This window comes from Dipodomys ordii, unplaced genomic scaffold (genome assembly GCF_000151885.1).
Source record: "Dipodomys ordii isolate 6190 unplaced genomic scaffold, Dord_2.0 Scaffold20, whole genome shotgun sequence".
In the NCBI taxonomy this organism is placed as follows: domain Eukaryota; kingdom Metazoa; phylum Chordata; class Mammalia; order Rodentia; family Heteromyidae; genus Dipodomys; species Dipodomys ordii.
In genome coordinates, this window is record NW_012267236.1 from 15,248,305 (window position 1) to 15,267,229 (window position 18,925).

The window sequence follows — 18,925 nt, forward strand, 5'->3', positions numbered from 1 at the left end:
GAGCCGCGAGAGCCGCGCGAGCCGCGGGAAGCCCGCGAGGCCCGAGAGGCCCGCGAGGCCCGCGACTATGCGCACAGCTGCGACTCCCGCGACTCGCAGCCTCAGCCGCCGCGCGAGTACCAGCACCAGCACCAGCACCAACACCAGCACCAGCACCAGCACCAGCACCAGCACCCCTCGCCCGTGACCACCGAGTGGAAGTCCTACGCCCAGCGCCGCCTGCTCTACCCCTCCGTGGACATCGACCGCGACTGCCTGTCCGACCTGCAGCAGCAGCAGCGCCGCCAGCAGCAGCGCGAGGAGGAGGAGGAGGACGAGGCCTACTGGGCCTCGGTGAGGTCTCAGTACGAGAAGACCCCCAGCTGCTCACGACCCCGACCGGTGAGCCGCCTCCTCCTCCTCCTCCTCCTCCTCCTCCTCGTGCTCCTTCTCCCCGCCGGGCAAGGCCTGGGCCCCTGCGACCTAGGGAAGCCCTGTCTCCTTCTCCCCCCCCCCATCCTGGCCTGGATGAGGCTGGAGGTCGGGGGGAGGACTTCTCCCACTCCGTCTGTTGTGTGACTGTCCCTGTGGGTCTCCTTGCCTGTCTCTGCAGCCCAAACCCAAGCATGCCATCACCATCGCCGTGTCCTCCCGGGCGCTCTTCAACATGGTGGACGACCGGAGAATCTACGAGGAGGAAGGGCTGGAGAAGTACATGGAGCACCAGCTTACTAACGAGAACGTCGTGCTGACCCCGGGGCCCGCGTTTCGCTTCGTCAAGGTATTCGTCGGCCTCCCATCAACACAATGGGTGGGCTTGGAAGAGATTGGGGCCCAAGCTTGGGCAGCTCCTCCCGGTTCCCTAATCACCACCGGACATGCTTAGCCCCTTCCCGGGGACCGGGTCTGCTTGTGCTTTCACAAAAGTTCTTGTAACCAGCGAGGAAGGGGTTTTAGTAGGGAAGCCAGCTTGGGGTCCTGGCTTCCGTGAGTGGCACCCTAGTCCTTTGACCTGTGATGGCCGCTTTTGCTTCTTTCCCTAGAGAACGTTTTGGGAAGCAAACGGCCTTCACAGTTCTGAGGAGCAGAAATGAAACGTTAGCATGAGATGGAATAATTCGTTTTCGCTTATTCCAGAGTATATAAGGAAAATCAGGAGACTCTTGGCACTTAAGGGACATGGTTGTATACTGAAATGTGCAGCAATCATAACTGATTCCCTATGTCACATAGGCAATTATTACATAATAACATAACCATCCCCAAACAAAATGACACCTCTACAACTTGTGCCCTGGGTGTACTTATGGGTCATGGCAGAAGTTTGGGAGGAAACCACAAACATAAAGACCCATGTTTAACATATGGTCAGAGTTTCCTTCAGAGTTTCCTGCACATACGCCAATCAAAACTGGAACACTGCAGAGATGATCAGTCTGACCTCCGTGCAGGGTGCCCCTGTCTACCCCCAAATCATTCCATGTTTTTCACAATTAAAACAAAAACAGCCATTAGATGATCAATAAGGAAAAATTTTACAAACCAAGAAATAAACAGACAACACAGAAAAGGGCTAACCTTATGCCAGACTCTACCTACCCCAGAGATAATTCTGGTAACCTTGATGATGTCATCATTTTCAATATATCTGCAGCGAATAGTAACTGAGGTTCCTGCCCCCATGGATGGGAGGCAGAAAATACAGAACTTTGTTATGTAACTGTGCCTTGAATGAATCAGGCTGTCTCAATGAGGACCCTGCAGAGCTTGAATCTGACCCGGATAAAGTGATTTTTCTCTAAAGCCCTCCCCCTCCCCCCCCCCAAGTTCCCACCTCGCCTGCCCTTCTTCACAGATACCTATGTCTCTAACCTGCAGGCATTACAGCATGTCAACTCAAGGCTCCGTGATCTGTATCCTAATGAACAGGACTTATTTGATATTGTGCTGATGACTAATAACCATGCCCAAGTGGGAGTGCGGCTTATAAACAGTGTCAATCACTATGGTAAGTCAAATAAATACCATGTGGGAGACTTAGCCCACACCTCTGGAAGAGAGAAGCCATGTTATTTTGCTAACTGTGGCCTAAGCAGTGCAATGTCTTTGATACCAACACCCCCTTCTGCGTGAGGAATGTTTATTTGCCTATGTCAGAACAAGAAAGGCCATATTCATTTTTAACTTCAGCACAGAGTTGGGCTCAAAGCTCTGGACTTAACTTGTCAAGTGTGAATTTCAAAGTCTTAATCCCAGGTCCTGCAATCTATTTCTCTGTTTTATGTTTTTCACTTCTGAACTTGACTTCAAGGAACCGTCAAACTAAAGGCTTTCTCCATGTGATCAAACCTCTTGTTCACTGTAGATCCATGTAAGGGTTTAATAAAGGTTTTCACTTCACCTTTCCACTCTAAAAATTTGGTTTTCCCAGAAGCTCGTGCTCTCTCACTCACACACACACACATATAAAACCATACTTATGTCAGCAAAATCATCTTTATTCCTTTACATGGAAAATCTGATTGGCTCTAGTCTCCACAGCATTTCCATCAATGTGTCACTTTCTCTTAAAATTTCCATTTTTCCTGCTATAAAACTACCTGACTTCCTATTTGAGCCACCATTACCCTGTTTTCTAAGGAGCTGATCCAGGCTTCTGTAAGTGTCAAGTAAAACTCAGGCTTAAATCATGCACATTTAAATTCTAGGTTTAAATTGGGCATATTTATAAACAATCGAGACATATTACAAGTTGACTTCTATTTTATATTATCTCAATTATGAGGTTGGTATCTTACTAAGACTTACTTTTAAAAATTACCTTTTGGAAGTGGTGCTGTGGCTCAAGTGGTAGAGCACTAGTCTTGAGCTGAAGAGCTCAGGGACAGCGCTCAAGCCCAGAGTTCAAGCCCCATGACCAACAACAACAACGAACAAAAACAAAATAATACCTTTTAAAATGCAGCCTTCATAGTGCTTGAACACAGTGGTTGAACATAGATGAATAGTATATGATAATATAGACTGCTGGGATTATAAATATGAGCCATCATACTACATTCCGACAATTGTTATTTCTAAGTTACACAATCTTATTTGATTTACTTGGCAATAACATATCATCCTATTGGTCCCTGTCTTGAACTCCATGGAAGCCTAAGAAATTGTGGTTCGTACAAATTCTGGTGATGAACCAATTAAGCATAACAGTCTTATGTAGCCTTATTCATCAGTTTTACCTAGACGAACCATGGCTATTCCCTAGGTTCCGAAGACAATCTATATCTCTCTGTTCTGTGGTCCTTATTATATCATAATTAATGTTTACATGCTTGACTCCACAGTACACTGCAATTCCCTTCAGAAGACGCATATGTTTTCATCATTCTAGAAGTCCTAGCTTTACCACGCATTTTCTAAATTGTCACACTAATATTGACTGAAGACTCACAGAATCTATTTTTGTGCCACTTAAAGCCACCATTAGCTTAAGGGAAGAAATAAGAGTATTTTATTAACACCAAAGCAGATACTTCCACCTCCACAATTGACAACTTAGCCTGATCCTTTGGTCCGTACAAAGTCAAATATTGAACTGGACTTGATATTTTCCTTTATATCCTGTACAGCTATCAAGTTTATCATATAACTGAAAAAGACATTGGTTGGGGACATAATATTTTATTGTGTGAGGTGCTCACATTGGTAAACATGTTTTCTTTCCATAAATACCCCAGTGTTAGAACTTTTCTACGTAAAATCTTTAGCAAAATTTCAAATTATATTCTTGAGAAAAATATCTGAATAAAAGAAATCGTAAGCATAAACATATAAAAGCTTGTGATAATAGTGTCAAATTACATGCAGATACAAATTATTCTTTAGATGTGGATGGATATTTTACAAAGTTCTTATATTATTAATTACAAAAACATTTGATAGTACTTTAATTGTTGAGTCTGCTAATAATAGTGTTAAAATTTTCAAGGTAGGAAGGAATGACAACTTCAGATGTTTTACTGACATTAGAAAATAACATATCTCTTAGCTATACTTGTGAATGCTATTATGCTGTTACTGAAGAAATATAGAACTAATAGTTAAAGCAGAGCCTCACCTTAGAGAGCCCTAACCACAAATAAGGAGGTTGTAGTTTAAGGAGCAAATTACTACAGTCTAGAAAGGAGGTTTGTGTTTATTCTGTGCTAGTCAACAAGTTGGTTACACAAATCTTCCCGACTCTTATTCTTTAATAAAAATAATACCTACCATGAAATTGTGACAGTAAATTGGAATGATCTATATAAATATACTTCATGAAGAAAATGCATCAAGTATACTCCCTAGAATATAACACCCAAGGAGCTTTTCAATAATGGTGAAATAATTTTAAACCTTCAATTATTTTTACAATAACTTACATAAAATTTACGAACTCACATAGACTTACAAATAAACTCAGTCGTTCCTAAGATAACTTTACTCGGATTTCTGATGCTTTGTCTTTAATCTCTGCCATAACCAAGTCTTTCTTACTTCTTATAGGTTTACTTATTGACCGCTTCTGTTTGACTGGTGGAAAAAGCCCCATTGGCTATTTGAAGGCATATCTTACCAACTTATATCTTTCTGCAGATTCTGAAAAAGTACAAGAAGCAATCCAAGAAGGTAGTAGTCTGCTTTTTTCCTTCTAGCTAATGAGGTCTAAACTAATGGTCAGTTACTTTGGGGATTCCATAGGATTAGGTGGTTTATACTCTTGAATCTTCTGCTAAGCTGTTTTTACATATGTCAGCCGTTTTGTTTGCACTTTACAGTTTTGACCTTCTTGAGTTGCACATGCTCTGTGATTGTCCTATAGCCTATTTTAAACTTCCTGTCCATGTAGGAACAAAGGCAGTATGTAGATTACTGTACTGGGATGTGTGATTGTAAACAGGAGTGGTTGCTATCAAATAACAGATGAAATATGAGTTCTGGGAAGAATTTCTTCTTAATGGGAAAATCTAAAACTCACAGCTCTGAGAAGAGTATTAATCAGTCTAAATGACCTGCCAGGTATTGCCTCTGCAACAATGTTTGATGGAGCCAAAGACGTGGCTTATTGTGATACACAGCTCCGTGTGGCCTTTGACGGGGATGCCGTCCTCTTCTCTGATGAGTCTGAATATATTGCCAAGGAGCATGGGCTGGACAAATTCTTTCAACATGAAACACTATTCGAGAACAAGCCTCTTGCTCAGGTAAGTTCAATGACTTAATTTTCATGTACTTATTTTCCAACATTCAAATTTAAATATTTTAAAGAATTTGTTCATTGTGATGGCAGGCCTCTCCTCAGTACCTTCATGGTTTTCTTTCCTTGATTTGTGAATTCTTTTGTAACATCTACTGATCACAACTTTTCATTTTTCATTTAAATACTAACTCTCCATTCATTATTCTTTAGGGGAATGATTTTTTTTTTTGGTCCGGTCATGGGGCCTGAACTCTGGGCCTGGGCGCTGTCCCTCAGCTCTTCAGCTCAAGGCTAGTGCTCTACCACTTAAGCCACAACACCACTTCCTGCTTTTTTTCTTTTTGCTTATGTGGTGCTGGGGAATCGAACCCAGGGCCTCATGCATGCAAGGCAAGCGCTCTACCACTGAGCCACCTTCCCAGCCCCTAGGGGAATGATTTTATGATCTTCCCATGAAAATGAGTTTACCTCCTCCAAGATATGAGCAAAAGATGTAATACAGCTTCCCAATAGACCATTTCAAAATAATAGGTTCTCAAAATAGTGGTGATGTTTTCTATTGCTTAGCATTTTATATTGATCTCTATGCACCTTAACTCCAAACTCAAGACAGCATTGGTTAATGGAGAAATTCTGCAAGATTCATAGCCCAAATCTAGTCATCTAATCAGCCTCAAATAAGAGCAAACTATGAACACTTTATCAATATGAATGCAAATATTTAGGTTTTTGTAATTCATACATGAGCTGAAGTATTAAAATCAAGGTCTGAAATGAACAAAACTGATGTAACTTTAGTACCAAAGAAAATGTTAACCAAACTGAATTTGAAGTGATGGGCCCTTCAATTTTGTTATATAAAGAACTCATTTCTCAGTTCTTTATTTTTGCTTACTTTTATAAAAGTATAAATGGACTTACTGAAATTTAGCAGACTTTGCCATTTTGTCACCTAATAATATGCAAGTGATATTTAAATTTTGGGTTAAATTTATTGGGTTTTTTATCATGCGATTTATGATTTTAATGTGATAGCTAAGAAATAATTGCCTAACCTAAGGATCCAAGATCATAAAGATTTTATCCCATATGGTTATATAAAATTCTCATAGTTTCAGGTTTTTATTGTTAGTATTATGATCAAGTATTATATTTGAATAAAAATTTAATGTGGTTAAATTTGTCTGCTTATGGAAATACTAATTGTTCTAGCAGTATTGTTGAAAGGCTGACTTTCTGCTTTGTTCTTTTAATATAGGTTATTATTATAGATTTATAGTAGGCTTTAGTTTTAGGTGTTACGATTTTTCTGATTACTTTTAAACTATTTACAAATTCACATTTCATTTTTATATAGATTTAATCTGCACATTGACTATTTCTAGTGAAAAAATCTTGCAGCAATTTTATTGCAGTTGCATTGAATTTATAGCTAAATATAAGAAAAATAGGTATCTTAGTAGCTGCTTTATTCCATGAATGTGGTGTATCTCTCTACTTACTCAAATATTTTAACAATTTTTTATGAGTGCTTCATATGGAGTAAAAGAATTTTTTACTTTGTTATCATAAGCAGATTTCCAATATTTAAAATCACAAAGCTCCTCAAAGAAGTATTTTAATGACTCTTACTAACATATCTGTATTTTATCAATAAATTACATCCTTTTGCTAGTCTACAAATAAAACTGGCCCCAAAATCCAAGTAAAAGAGGTTAGTATGGTCTCCTGGTTTAAATATTGTAATAAAAATTAATTCCATATTCCTCATTTCTTCCTTTTGGAAAGTTCACAAATGCCACAAGAACTAAGTCGCTCTATGTTTTAAAGACAAAGGGTGACCAAGTGGCACCTACTAGCATTTGCTGCATGTATTTTGTTGTTGTTAAAAAAAGAAAGAAGTTACAAGTTGCTCATGTATATGTATGCCTCTCTCTTTCAATAGAATAGGCATGTTTTTTTTCCAAGAAAGCAGAATGAAACAAATGTTATCATGTAAGTCATAGTTCCAGAAAAGTATGTTCTTATGGTAGCAGAGAATAATACAATCTGAAAGTCAGTCTTCCAGTACTACCCATGACTCTCCAGAAACTGACAATTATCCCAAGGAAACCAACCTACTTCAATAGAAGTACTAGAAAGAAATCAATATAATAGAAAAAAAATTATAAAACATATTTAAAATTGCTAAGAGAAAAAGGCAGGGAAAAAAAGATCTAACAAAATTTGACAATAGATGAAGAACCCTTACCAGAAAAAAATTGTCACAGTACTGAACATATTTTATGAATTTTAAAAACTCAATAAAACATGGTCATAAATTATAACGATAATACTCAGGGAAGAGATGATAAAATCTGAAGTAGTAGATTGTTGAAAATGAATAGAATTGAAAATAATGTCTCAGATAGAAAAATAGCTAAAACTAAAATAGATTACAGGGAAAAGAATTACAACATATGTACAAGTGGAATCCCTGAAGAATAGTATTGAAATTTTGTTCAGTGAGGTATGGCTAACTAAAAATGTTTTGTAAGATTATATAAAAAATATATCAAGAAAACATCTTGAATTATTAGAATATGTTAATGAGTATACTAAATAAATCATTAGAGATAAAGATCCACACTGTCTGAATAATCATGTCTGAAACATGCTTCAGTGAAATTACGTGGCTTCAAAGATAAGTAATTTTTAGGTCTTCCTGTTCATAAAGACCAGTCATTGCATAGTATGGATAGGTGAGGAGTTGAGATCAATCAGGCTGCCCCAAGCTTCTCAATAACTCACTTAATGGTAAACGACTACCTGAAAGACATTACGGGCAGAAAATATAAATCACTGGATCTATATCTAGTAGGAAGTTCATTCAGGTCAAAAAAAAAACAGCTGTGTGGTTGAAAAAAACTAAATTCTCAGAGATTATTTCCATAAGATTTGTTTTTGAGAACACAAGCACTCTGGGATTGAGTTTGGCCAGTATGTGGGTAACTGGATTCACTATAAAACACAAATGATCATGTAATACTTTTAACTATGGATTTAGAACTAAGACAGTATGTGATGCTAGATGGGGGGGGGGAAGAGTAAATATTACAAGTCTTAATAATGTAGTCATTATATAGCTAATGATAAAGAGAAAACCCTCTGGGGAGAAAATTCTACAGAGTTAAAGTAAGTCTGCTGATAACTTCAGTTTCAATGGCCAATCAATCAGAGCATAAAATTAAGTTGGTTAAAAAAACAGAATATATAACAAGGCAAACAAACGTAGAGGAAGTATAAATAGGTGACTACCATAACATGATGGAGAAAAAGGATATAATGCGAGAAATGTTGCTAAACACCTTCATGTCATTTCTCTTTGTAAACTGGGGCTTGGCAGTACATGGTAGTAATCCCATAACTTTGCATGGCTAAGGCAGGAGAATCTCAAGTCTGATGCCATCCTGGGCTATATAGCAAAAATTTATGTCAAAAATACCAAAAAAATGCAAGATATTTCTTAAGACAATACCAAAAAAATCCAGAATTGTTAAAAAAACATTGTTAAAGATTATAGTTATTAAGTTCCTTTGTAGTGCAAACTAGTATAAAGTTTCTCAAGTCATGAGAACTGCATATGTACTTATTCATGTAGTGAATAAGCTTTCACCATACTTCATCTTGGAAAATCCAATGAAAACATAAAACACATACAATATGAAGTATATTTGTAATAGGAATAATTTTAAGTCCACTAGAACTCAACTACTGTTTTAAAACATAAGGCTTTCAGGTTGTATCCCATGGCAAAATCCAATCCCTTAGTCTATACACTAGAGAAACAACTAAAACAATGTTCAGAAAAATTGAAAATGAAAATGAAAGAAAATATGAAGATATACAAAGCAGCTATAAATATATAATGATTCAGGGGGGAAATGCAGTAGATCAAAAAGAGTACACTTTTAATGTTAAAACTGTGCTATTCATTTTTTAAAAAACCCTAACTTTAGAAAGTGGTGTCAATATGAGAATTTGAACTGAACCATCTCTAGTCCAGCTTTTTGCTAGTTATTTTGGAGATGGAGTCTTGCCAACTTTCCTGCCTGGGCTGGCTTCAAACTATAATCCTCCAGGTCTCAGCCTTCAGAATAGCTGGGATTACAGATGTGAGTCACTAGTTCCCAGCCCTCCCCACCAAAAAATAGTGCTTTTGATGACCACCAAAGTTTATTTGGAGTGGCCATCTACCTTGTTTACTAGATCTCATCTAATATGAATAGTTTATGCTCATTGTAACTTGTTTATTTACAGAACATTCTTTTACACTTCACATATGTTGGTTTAGGTGATAAATTATATGCCCAACCTAGGTTTGTTCCATAAATTTAAGGTGACTGCATTGTCAGGTCACACATTCACATAAAGGTAGTAAGTTTTAGCACAGGTCAACCCAGGAACTGCATGTAATGTGAGGTCTTTTCTAAACTCATTCAAGCCTCTACCATGCCTTTCGGCTCCTTAGTTATAGCTGTGATGTGTGTTTCTTTCGCAGGGTCCTTTGAAAGGCTTTCTGGAAGATTTAGGCAGACTGCAAAAGAAGTTTTATGCCAAAGACGAGCGGTTACTTTGTCCTATTAGAACCTACCTGGTTACAGCCAGAAGCGCAGCCAGTTCAGGCGCCCGTGTGCTGAAGACCCTTCGACGCTGGGGTCTTGAAATAGACGAAGCCCTTTTCCTTGCTGGAGCTCCAAAAGGTCCCATTTTGGTGAAGATCCGGCCTCACATCTTCTTTGATGACCAAATGTTTCACATTGAATCAGCCCAGAAGTTTGGCACCATCTCAGCTCATGTACCTTATGGGATTAGTCAAAAATACAACTGTTAGCGACTGGAAGAAGAAATAAAGCAGTGACAGGCTGGTATTACCAGTGGTACATCTTTTGGATGTCAAGAATAATTAGGTGTCAGAAGATTGGACCTCATAACTTAGATCCTCTGTAAAGCTTTTCTCTTCATTTATTTGAAAACATTTTGAATTGACAAGTTACCACCAAGCTCCTTTTCTAAAAACCAGCAATGCTAAATGCATGCCATTGTACTTGCTTCTGTGTAAGTCATAACAGTGACTCTTTAGAATAAGTTCAAAATGACCGTGATGAAGGGGCTTTCAGAAGCTTATTTCATAAAATGTTGCTCATTTTTGGATGTTGCCTTAGATGAGTGATCGTCAGAGATGGAATGAGTTCTGAAAACAAGAGCTTTTCATTCTGTTGCCTCTTTGACCAGCATTTTGCCTCATTCGAAATGAGAATGTCATTCGACCTGCAGGCGTATACCAACTTTCCTCATTTCGAAATAAATCAACTGGTTGTTTCAACTGAGTGCTTTCTAAAATGAATTCTAAGAATAAGCTTCCTAAAAAAATTTTGAATGTTTCTGGGGGATATGAACCACATGTAGACCACAGATACTGAAATGTCTAGCTTTAGGCCTGGCAAATTGGACCAATATTTGCAATAAAAGAAAAAAGGTTGACCATCACTTCAAAATGTAATAGACAGTGTGGTGGCCTTTGTCATTGTTGTGATTTGTATTTTCAACAAAACAAGATTGGCTATTAACCATAGTATCTGCTAGGCACAGTGAGCTGGTCATTTTTGTGTCACCTCAGCCTCTCATCAAATTAAATATTTGAGACATAGTATTAGTCTTCGTACTTTCAGTGTGGATCTGAACATTTGAAAATATTAGATTGTCTAAGGATTAGGCCTACTGTGTACCTAATAAGTGATAAGACAAGGGTAAAAATTTAGATCTTCCCTCAAAAGTAGTATGTGTCTCTTTTTTCTCTTCAACAACCTATCAAATAGTTAATTCTCTAGTATCTGGACTCATTTGGAGAGGAGTAATTTAGGAGAGGAGTAATTTATTCCATTTAGCTCTGTGTAAACCAAGCCGGCAATTACACAGCAAATCTAAGGATTCTTTTCTTTCTGTTATCCTTTTATTCTCTCTGGCTTTCTCTACTTCTGTTTCTACCTCCTAAATCACCTACACAGACATAGTCTCCCTAAGAGATAAGACAGCTGTCTTCCTAGGGAGATTTGATATAAACCAGGCTAAAATGTATCATTTGTGACACTGAGTATTTTGTATCCATTATTCCATGTAAAGACCACAAGAGAAACTCAGAATTCCATCCTTTGGGATATTTAAAACTTTAACCCAAACTTAACCTCCAAAAATAAAATGTCCCAACTCGTAGCTAACACTTGAAGGCTGCTTGCTTTTGTGCCAATGATGTTCTCATGTGAGCCTGAGGAAGCACACCATCAAAGTCTGGAAGTGGTCAGAAAAGACACCTGAAATGAAGTTTGAAAGAATGGAAAAACTGGTGATTCTGGGTCACAATAAAGTGTGAATCCATTGGTCTATTCTCATTCCAGCTGATTCCTGCTGTTAAAATTTAAATCCAAAACTAGGAAAAGGGGGAGCTAAAGTGGGTTCATTTAACAGAAGGTAAAAGTAAATTGAAATGAGTTTACAAGACCCAGAAGCCCTTAAAGGAAAGCACACACAACACCCGGAGGATTTGTTACCTTATTATGGATAACTACATTTGGCCTGTACAGTTGTGTAAACTCAAAGCAGCATTCTTCAGGTGTGGCTGCAGTAGAGACAACCACCACTCTGGGATTTCAGTGGGTATGGTCCTAAGCCTGAATCCCAGAGCATAGGCTAGGCCTTCCAAGATCAGGCTGGAGGCAGGTTCCCATGAGGGCACCAAACTCTCCCAATCATCGGATAGGTGTTCCTCAGGACCGAAACTACAAGTCCCAGGCTGCTTCGCGTGAAACGCCTAGAGACGACCGACCGCGCCCCCATAGTCCTTTGCGCGCTGATGACAGCCCAGACGCCGGAACTCTCGCTCTGGGCCCGACAAGCCCTCCGCCCGGAAGGCTATGGCCGTGGCCACCGCGGCGGCACTACTGGCCGCGCTGGGCGGGGCGCTGTGGCTAGTGTCCCGGCGGTTCGTGGGCTCCAGGGCCCAGCGGCTGCACGGACACGGGGACCCCGCCCTCATGCACGGGAAGACCGTGCTGATCACCGGGGCCAACAGCGGCTTGGGCCGCGCTACGGCCGCCGAGCTGCTGCGTTTAGGGGCGCGGGTTATCATGGGCTGCCGGGACCGCGCGCGCGCCGAGGAGGCGGCGGGGCAGCTCCGCCGCGAGCTCGCGCAGGCCGCGGGGCCCGCGCCCGACGCCGGCGGGGCCGGCGAGCTGATCGTCAAGGAGCTGGACCTCGCTTCGCTGCGCTCGGTGCGCGCCTTCTGCCAGGAGCTGCTCCAGGTGTGGGTCTGGCCACGCTGAGCGGCCCTCGGGTGGGTGGGGGGCGCCGGGGCTCGGAGCAAGGGCGGGGCCCAGTCCAGGCTCTGACCTTGGGAATGGGCTGACTTTGGAGACCCAGTACATGACCCCTGCAGGCCCAGGAGGAAGGAGGGCTGACCCAGGCAGATGTGGAGAACGATAAATTAGCTAGTGTTTGAACATTTCATTTTGTTACACGAGCACGACCCGGGATTTGGCCCCTGGTCTCTTGAATTCGTTTGCCCTTTATCCGAATTGAATGTAGGCCAACTTACGCCTTCTCTCACCGGGTCTGGGAGAGAGTGGTTGGTTAGTCAAGAATTGTCAGTCAACTTAACTACTTTAAACATGCCTATTCCAGTTTTTTGCCTTTTTCTTCCTTTTTCCCCCACCTCCTTTTCTCCCGTCCCTTTCTCTTCCTCTACTTCCTCTTTTTCTCTTCCTTTTCTGCAGAAGTAGGGAGTATCACTTCTCACCAGCCTAACACAACCTCTGTCTGGCCTGATATCCAAATGGATTTTAGATCCTAAGGATCACTGTTCAAATGGACAGGGATAAAAATAATGCAGTGCATTATTAACCTTATTGAAAAAAATTAAGTGAATTTAAAATATGTACCTTTTGTCATTAAACCTTCACTAATAACCATCAGAAGTGGGCATTATTATCTCTATCTTTTGCAACACAAGCCAACAGGCCTAGGAAGGTCAGGTAACTTACCAATGGTCTGTCTTCAGAGCCCTTGCTTTAAACCCTTACTCTATACTCCCCTGGCACAGGAATGTGAAAATTTCTTTGAGCAGATGGTAAGTAATCCACTAAAGTGGAGACCCTGTGTTGAGACTCTTAGAACGCCTTCTTCCAAAGGTGACTTGTCAGAGAGACATCTAAAACTAGCTGGCCCAGAAAAGACACCTGTAAGAAATGGAATCTCTTGAGGCTAAAGCAGGAGTTTCCAAAGTTTCTCAGTAATTTTTTTTCCAAGATGCCCTTGTGCTAAAAAAAAAGTATCTACAGGTTTGTTTGGTATGTAGTTAGTTCTAAGCAACCTAAGAAGTATTTATGTCCTAACAATTCAGTTTGAACAAAATAATACACATAATTCAAAGAAAAAAGTGATTTTTATTTTTTTGTGCCAGTCCTGGGGCTTGCTCTCTGGACCTGGGTACTGTCCCCTGTCCCTGAGCTCCTGAACTTGAGCCACAGTTCCACTTTCAGCTTTTTGTCATTAATTGGAGATTCAAAACAAAACAACAACTCATGGACTTTCCTGACCCCACTGCCTTTGAACCACATCCTCACATCTCAGCCTCCTGAGTAGGTAGGATTACAAGCTGAGCCACCAACACCCAGCCCTGATCTTAAAATAGGCATAATTACTAATGGGATGTGTGCCTGTTGGTCGTTGTATTGTTTCCAGCTGATTGGACAAACTACCTTGTTTCCTATCTTGTGAATTCTTTAGCTTTGTACTTGCTTTTTACAGCAGTTATTAATAACTGCTAAAATGCAGTTCACAAACAAATGCCTTCATCAAAGGAGATTATCTTAGTGTCATGTTGAAGGGATGAACCACCTGACTTTAGTAGTTTGAAGTATTGAATAGAGTATCACTGTTTCCTCAGGAATTTTTAAGTATTCCATAGCACCTTCCATAGCTGCTGCCTTGCTCCTAATTGCCGTTTAGACACTTTGCAGGTCAAAGGAACTGGGGTTTTGATATCGCTGGTATTACGTAGCAGGTTAAGAAGCAATACTTTGGAATTTGGAAGTTTTTGGAAGCTCTAGAAAATGTATATTCCTGTTTTGTGTTAAAATATAAATGGGGCTGGGTATGCTTCTTGTTCCTGATCCCTTGGTTTGTTAACTTGAAGCAGAACCAAGGAAAAAGTAAGGACCTGAAGAAATACCTAAGTTGTCACTGCTTCTGAGGATTTAAGTCCTTCCTGGCTCTAGAGTTCAGTGACTAATTAGAAAAAAAATGGGAAAAAAGGCTTTGCACAGGTTGGTATATTTGGCATTTATGTCATTTATCTCCTAGGATAAAAAAATAGTAAATGATAAAGTCTTAAAATAACACAAGCTCAGCGAAGATTGGTGGCTCTGAAATGATTAATTCAAGAAGCCCTTCCAAAGGATTAGTGAAAAAGAGCACTCCTTTCTGTCCTTCATCGTTGAACTCTTGCCTTCTTTTTGAAGTTGGGTACTAGAAACCTAAAAGGGTCTTAAACATGGAAGAATGAGAAATGGTTCATCCTCCAACAGGTAGGCTTTGATAGCAGTTGTAAATGACACATTTTTCATTTCATTTACATTTGGCAAAAGTTAAATGCTGACATAGAATTAATTTAATCATGAGTCACCAACTGTGTCTTTACACCTGGAGCATGTTGGGCATTATTTTTATCCATCCAAAAAAAAGCTAGGGGGAAAAAAAAAAAGGCAACTTATAGCCGGGTACTGCGGGCTCACGCCTGTAATCCTAGCTACTCAGGAGGCTGAGATCTGAGGATCTCGTTTCAAAGCCAGCCTGGGCAGGAAAGTCCATGAGACTCTTATCTCCAATTAACTGTCAGAAAACTGGAAGTGGCACTGTGGCTCAAGTGGTAGAGCGCTTGCCTAGAGCTGAAGAGCTCAGGGACAGTGCCCAGGTCTAGAGTTCAGGTCCCATGACCGACAAAAAAACAAAAACAAGTATATATATTCTACTAGACTAGTTTCTAAGCCCAGGAAAACCATGTCTCTATTGCCTCCTAATTAAACTCATGCCTACCTAGCGCAGTGCTGAGATCAAATTTGGTGAATGAATGACAAGAGTTGGAAGTGGTGCTGTGGCTCATGTGGTAGAGTGCTTGCCTTGAGATGAAGAGCTCAGGGACTGCACCCAGGCCCAGAGTTCAAGTCCCATGACCAACAAAAAAAAAAAAAGAAAGAAAAAAGAAAAACTTATATAACTTACATACTATGAGCACAATAAATTTTAGCACTTTAATTTGGTTAGAGTACAATATATAATCCAAATACAAAAATCTGTCTCTGTAGACAGACAAGACAGATGATAGATAGATAGATAGATAGTAGATCTCCTTTGTTGAGGGCATCTGGAAGCTCAAAGGAGGATTTCATATAGGGAAAAACACATTGAGTTCTACAGTCAGGGGTCAAAGGTGTTGGAGCTTATCCCTCTCAGACTAGTTTAGGTCTCACTTATGAATCGCTCTTCCTAATGTGCTTACGCTACCTACTCTTCCTTTCCTTTTGGCGTCTCTGAGCCATGCTCCAACCACAATGTTTGGTGTTTTGTTTTGGTTTTTGGTCATAGGGCTTGAACTCTGGGCCTGGGTGCTGTCCTTGAGCTTTTCAGCTCTAGGCAAGCGCTCTACCACTTGAGCCACAGCACCACTTGGTTAACTGGAGATAAGAGTCTCATGGACCTTCCTGCCCAGACTGGCTTTGAACTGTGATCCTTAGATCTCAGCCTCCTGAGTAGCTAGGATCACAGGCGTGAGCCACTTTTGCCAGCTCCAGCCACATTGCCTGTCCAGGTACATTCCTAGACTACTATCTGCCTATTTTGGGGCCTCCTGTATTTGTTGGGATCATTGGCATAGACCACAATGTTTATACCTAGGTAGAGGTGGAGACTTAGTGGACTTTTCTACCCAGGCTGACCTGGAAGCACAATCCTCCCATTCTCAACCTCCCATTTATCTTAGAATGATAGGTGCCCAGCATCTTGGAGTTTAAAAGAGGTCTCAAAAACTTTTCTGCCCAGGGTGGTCTCGAAGCTCCATCTCCCATTCTCAGCTTCTCAAGTAACTATAGACAAGTTCTAGCACCCAGATCTTATTTTGTTTTAAAATACTTTATTCATGTTTTCTCATCTGAAGTTCACATGTCCAACCATTTTTATTCCTTCTCTCAATTTTAAGGAAATGCCTTGAAGTCATTCTCATGGCACTCTTGGAGGAGTATGGGATAATCCAATCTTACACTTACCTTTGTAAGGTGTTGATATTAGTAGGTCTGGGGATACACAGTGCTGGCTCTTCTGTGTGTGTGCTCACTGAGGCTCTGGCTCTTTTGTAATTAGAAACCCAAACTAGCTTGCTAACTACGAGAAGGGACATTGGTGTGTAATGATTTCATCTTCATGTCCAATTCATTGCTTTACCTGATGGGACAAGTGAGAACCTAGCTTCTGATTCTGATTCTTATAAAGTTATTGGGAATAGATGAGGTCTGTGTTAAACATGCATAAGTTTGTTTCCATTTGTCTCTGTTGGAAGTTCACAGAAGCATTTTGTATCTTAGTATACTGAAAATACTTGTTAAAATTTTATCCTAAGGACATGTATTATGATTTTGATATGGTCTCAGCATTAACGTGACTCTCAAATTGACATTTTCCTCACTCAGCTAAAATGAAGGGAAGAAATGTGGACTCATAACAGTGACTGATCCACATCCACATTCACTTCTGTTTTATGAAAGGTCTTAGGACTGACCAAATAATCAACTTTGTATTAAAATTCCTAAGTATGCATATTGGCAACCATTAAGTTGTAAAAATGTAAGACTAGAAAGTAAGTTTTAGGTTGGATTTCTTCTGTATCTCTTCCTTGCAGATTACTGTGGAGAAGTACATTCATATTTTAATAAATAGGAAGGAACTGTTGAGTGAGATTGCAAATATCAGTATTTGAAGAACATCCTGTAAAGGAATCCCTTCCCTCCTTCATTAAGAATACCATTGGCAGTGTTTCAGATAGTTGTCTGACCATAGGCTAAAAGCTGAAATTAAACACTTCTAGTCTCAAATTCTCCATCCCCCCCCTTTTTTTTTAATTAAAGTGTGTATCATGCACAGGAAGAGCAATCAAGACCTATCCTCATAATTCTGTGTTGTCCTTTTGATGTTTATAAAGGAGGAGCCTAGGTTGGATGTCTTGATCAACAATGCAGGCATCTTCCAATGCCCCTACATGAAGACAGAAGATGGCTTTGAGATGCAGTTTGGAGTGAACCACTTGGGCCACTTCCTCCTCACCCATCTTCTGCTGGGACTCCTCAAAAGTTCAGCCCCTAGCAGGATTGTGGTTGTTTCTTCCAAACTTTATAAATATGGAGACATCAACTTTGAAGATTTGAACAGTGAACAAAGCTATAATAAAAGCTTCTGTTACAGTCGAAGCAAACTGGCTAACATTCTTTTTACCAGAGAACTAGCCCGCCGCTTAGAAGGCACCAATGTGACTGTCAATGTGTTACATCCGGGTATTGTTCGGACGAATCTTGGGAGGCATATACATATTCCTCTGCTGGCAAGACCACTTTTCAGTTTGGTGTCATGGGCTTTCTTCAAAAGCCCATTAGAAGGTGCCCAGACATCCATCTATTTGGCCTCTTCTCCTGAGGTAGAAGGTGTGTCAGGAAGGTATTTTGGGGATTGTAAAGAGGAAGAACTACTGCCCAAAGCTATGGATGAATCTGTAGCAAGAAAACTCTGGGATATCAGTGAGGTGATGGTTGGCATATTAAAATAGGAGTGAAAAGTGAGCGCTGCTTAGAGAAAAGATCACAGTTACATCTGTGGTCAGGAATGGTGTGGCTTGAGCCTTATACTTGAAAATACAATTTTTGTTTTGTAATAGCAATGCTAAGAGTGTAAATGGGTATGTCAAAGTTATTAAAAAGTTATTTCTGGATAATAGAATTTCAGCAAAGATTTTTAAATATGTCAAATATGATGGGCAAAAACATTTTAATTGGGCAAACAGATTTACAAGTATTAAAGAATTTGAATACATTTTCAGATACTTTTGTGTTATTAAAATGTTTAGATTTCTTAATACATTGCCATTTTTTGTTTGTGTGGAAATGATCTGCCTGGTGAATCTTATTTCTAATAAATTTGCTGATGCCAAGCCTTCATTGTGCTTTCCTTTACAACTTGAAGTACAATCCTTTCTCAAGTCCTCCCTGCCCTCTCCTAGGCTTGCTGTGCCCAGTCTTCCCACATCTTTCAAATGGCTGACACTGCTGATCATTCTACTACATGAGGCACTTCCCCAAACTAATGTGAAAATCCAAAGTAGCCCAGGCTGGTTGTAATAAATATTTTTAATTTCTTTTAATTGAAATTGTTTAAGAAAAAAAGTCTTAAATGTAGAAGTTGCATGGATAAACAATTTATAGCAATACTATAGGTCTGAAGTTCTGCCAAAGCTATCCCTAAAGGGATTCTGTAGAGCATAACAATAGTTTATAAGTATTCCTACCTAACATTTATGCTCTTTAATGTACATCTGAGACCCTCCAGGAACTGGTGATAGGCTCACTGTGAACTCAT

General features: G+C 40.0%; 2 protein-coding genes across 2 annotated transcripts in view; both read left to right on the forward strand.

Moving 5' to 3' along the window:
- The window catches only part of LOC105983607 (cytosolic 5'-nucleotidase 1B-like), a 15,298-nt gene extending 4,992 nt beyond the window's left edge, over positions 1–10,306 (forward strand). Inside the window, exons 6-11 of the mRNA XM_013013549.1 lie at positions 196–381; positions 593–760; positions 1,858–1,987; positions 4,525–4,647; positions 5,038–5,222; positions 9,759–10,306. Coding sequence (XP_012869003.1) covers positions 196–381; positions 593–760; positions 1,858–1,987; positions 4,525–4,647; positions 5,038–5,222; positions 9,759–10,091 — 1,125 coding nt within the window. The 3' untranslated portion in view covers positions 10,092–10,306. The remainder of the gene's footprint in view (positions 1–195; positions 382–592; positions 761–1,857; positions 1,988–4,524; positions 4,648–5,037; positions 5,223–9,758) is intronic.
- A 1,821-nt stretch (positions 10,307–12,127) lies between these two features.
- On the forward strand, positions 12,128–18,500 carry LOC105983775 (retinol dehydrogenase 14). Its single transcript, XM_013013806.1, has 2 exons — positions 12,128–12,555; positions 17,502–18,500. The coding sequence occupies exons 1-2, from the start codon at positions 12,169–12,171 to the stop codon at positions 18,117–18,119; spliced, it is 1,005 nt and encodes a 334-aa protein (XP_012869260.1). The 5' UTR covers positions 12,128–12,168; the 3' UTR covers positions 18,120–18,500.
- The last annotated feature ends 425 nt before the right edge of the window (positions 18,501–18,925 follow it).

Excerpts from the sequence above, each read along its gene's own strand:
- LOC105983775 (XM_013013806.1), top strand. The coding sequence starts at position 12,169 with ATGGCCGTGGCCACCGCGGCGGCACTACTGGCCGCGCTGGGCGGGGCG. Across the intron at positions 12,556-17,501 it reads TCTGCCAGGAGCTGCTCCAG|GAGGAGCCTAGGTTGGATGT; the intron begins GTGTGGGTCTGG and ends ATGTTTATAAAG.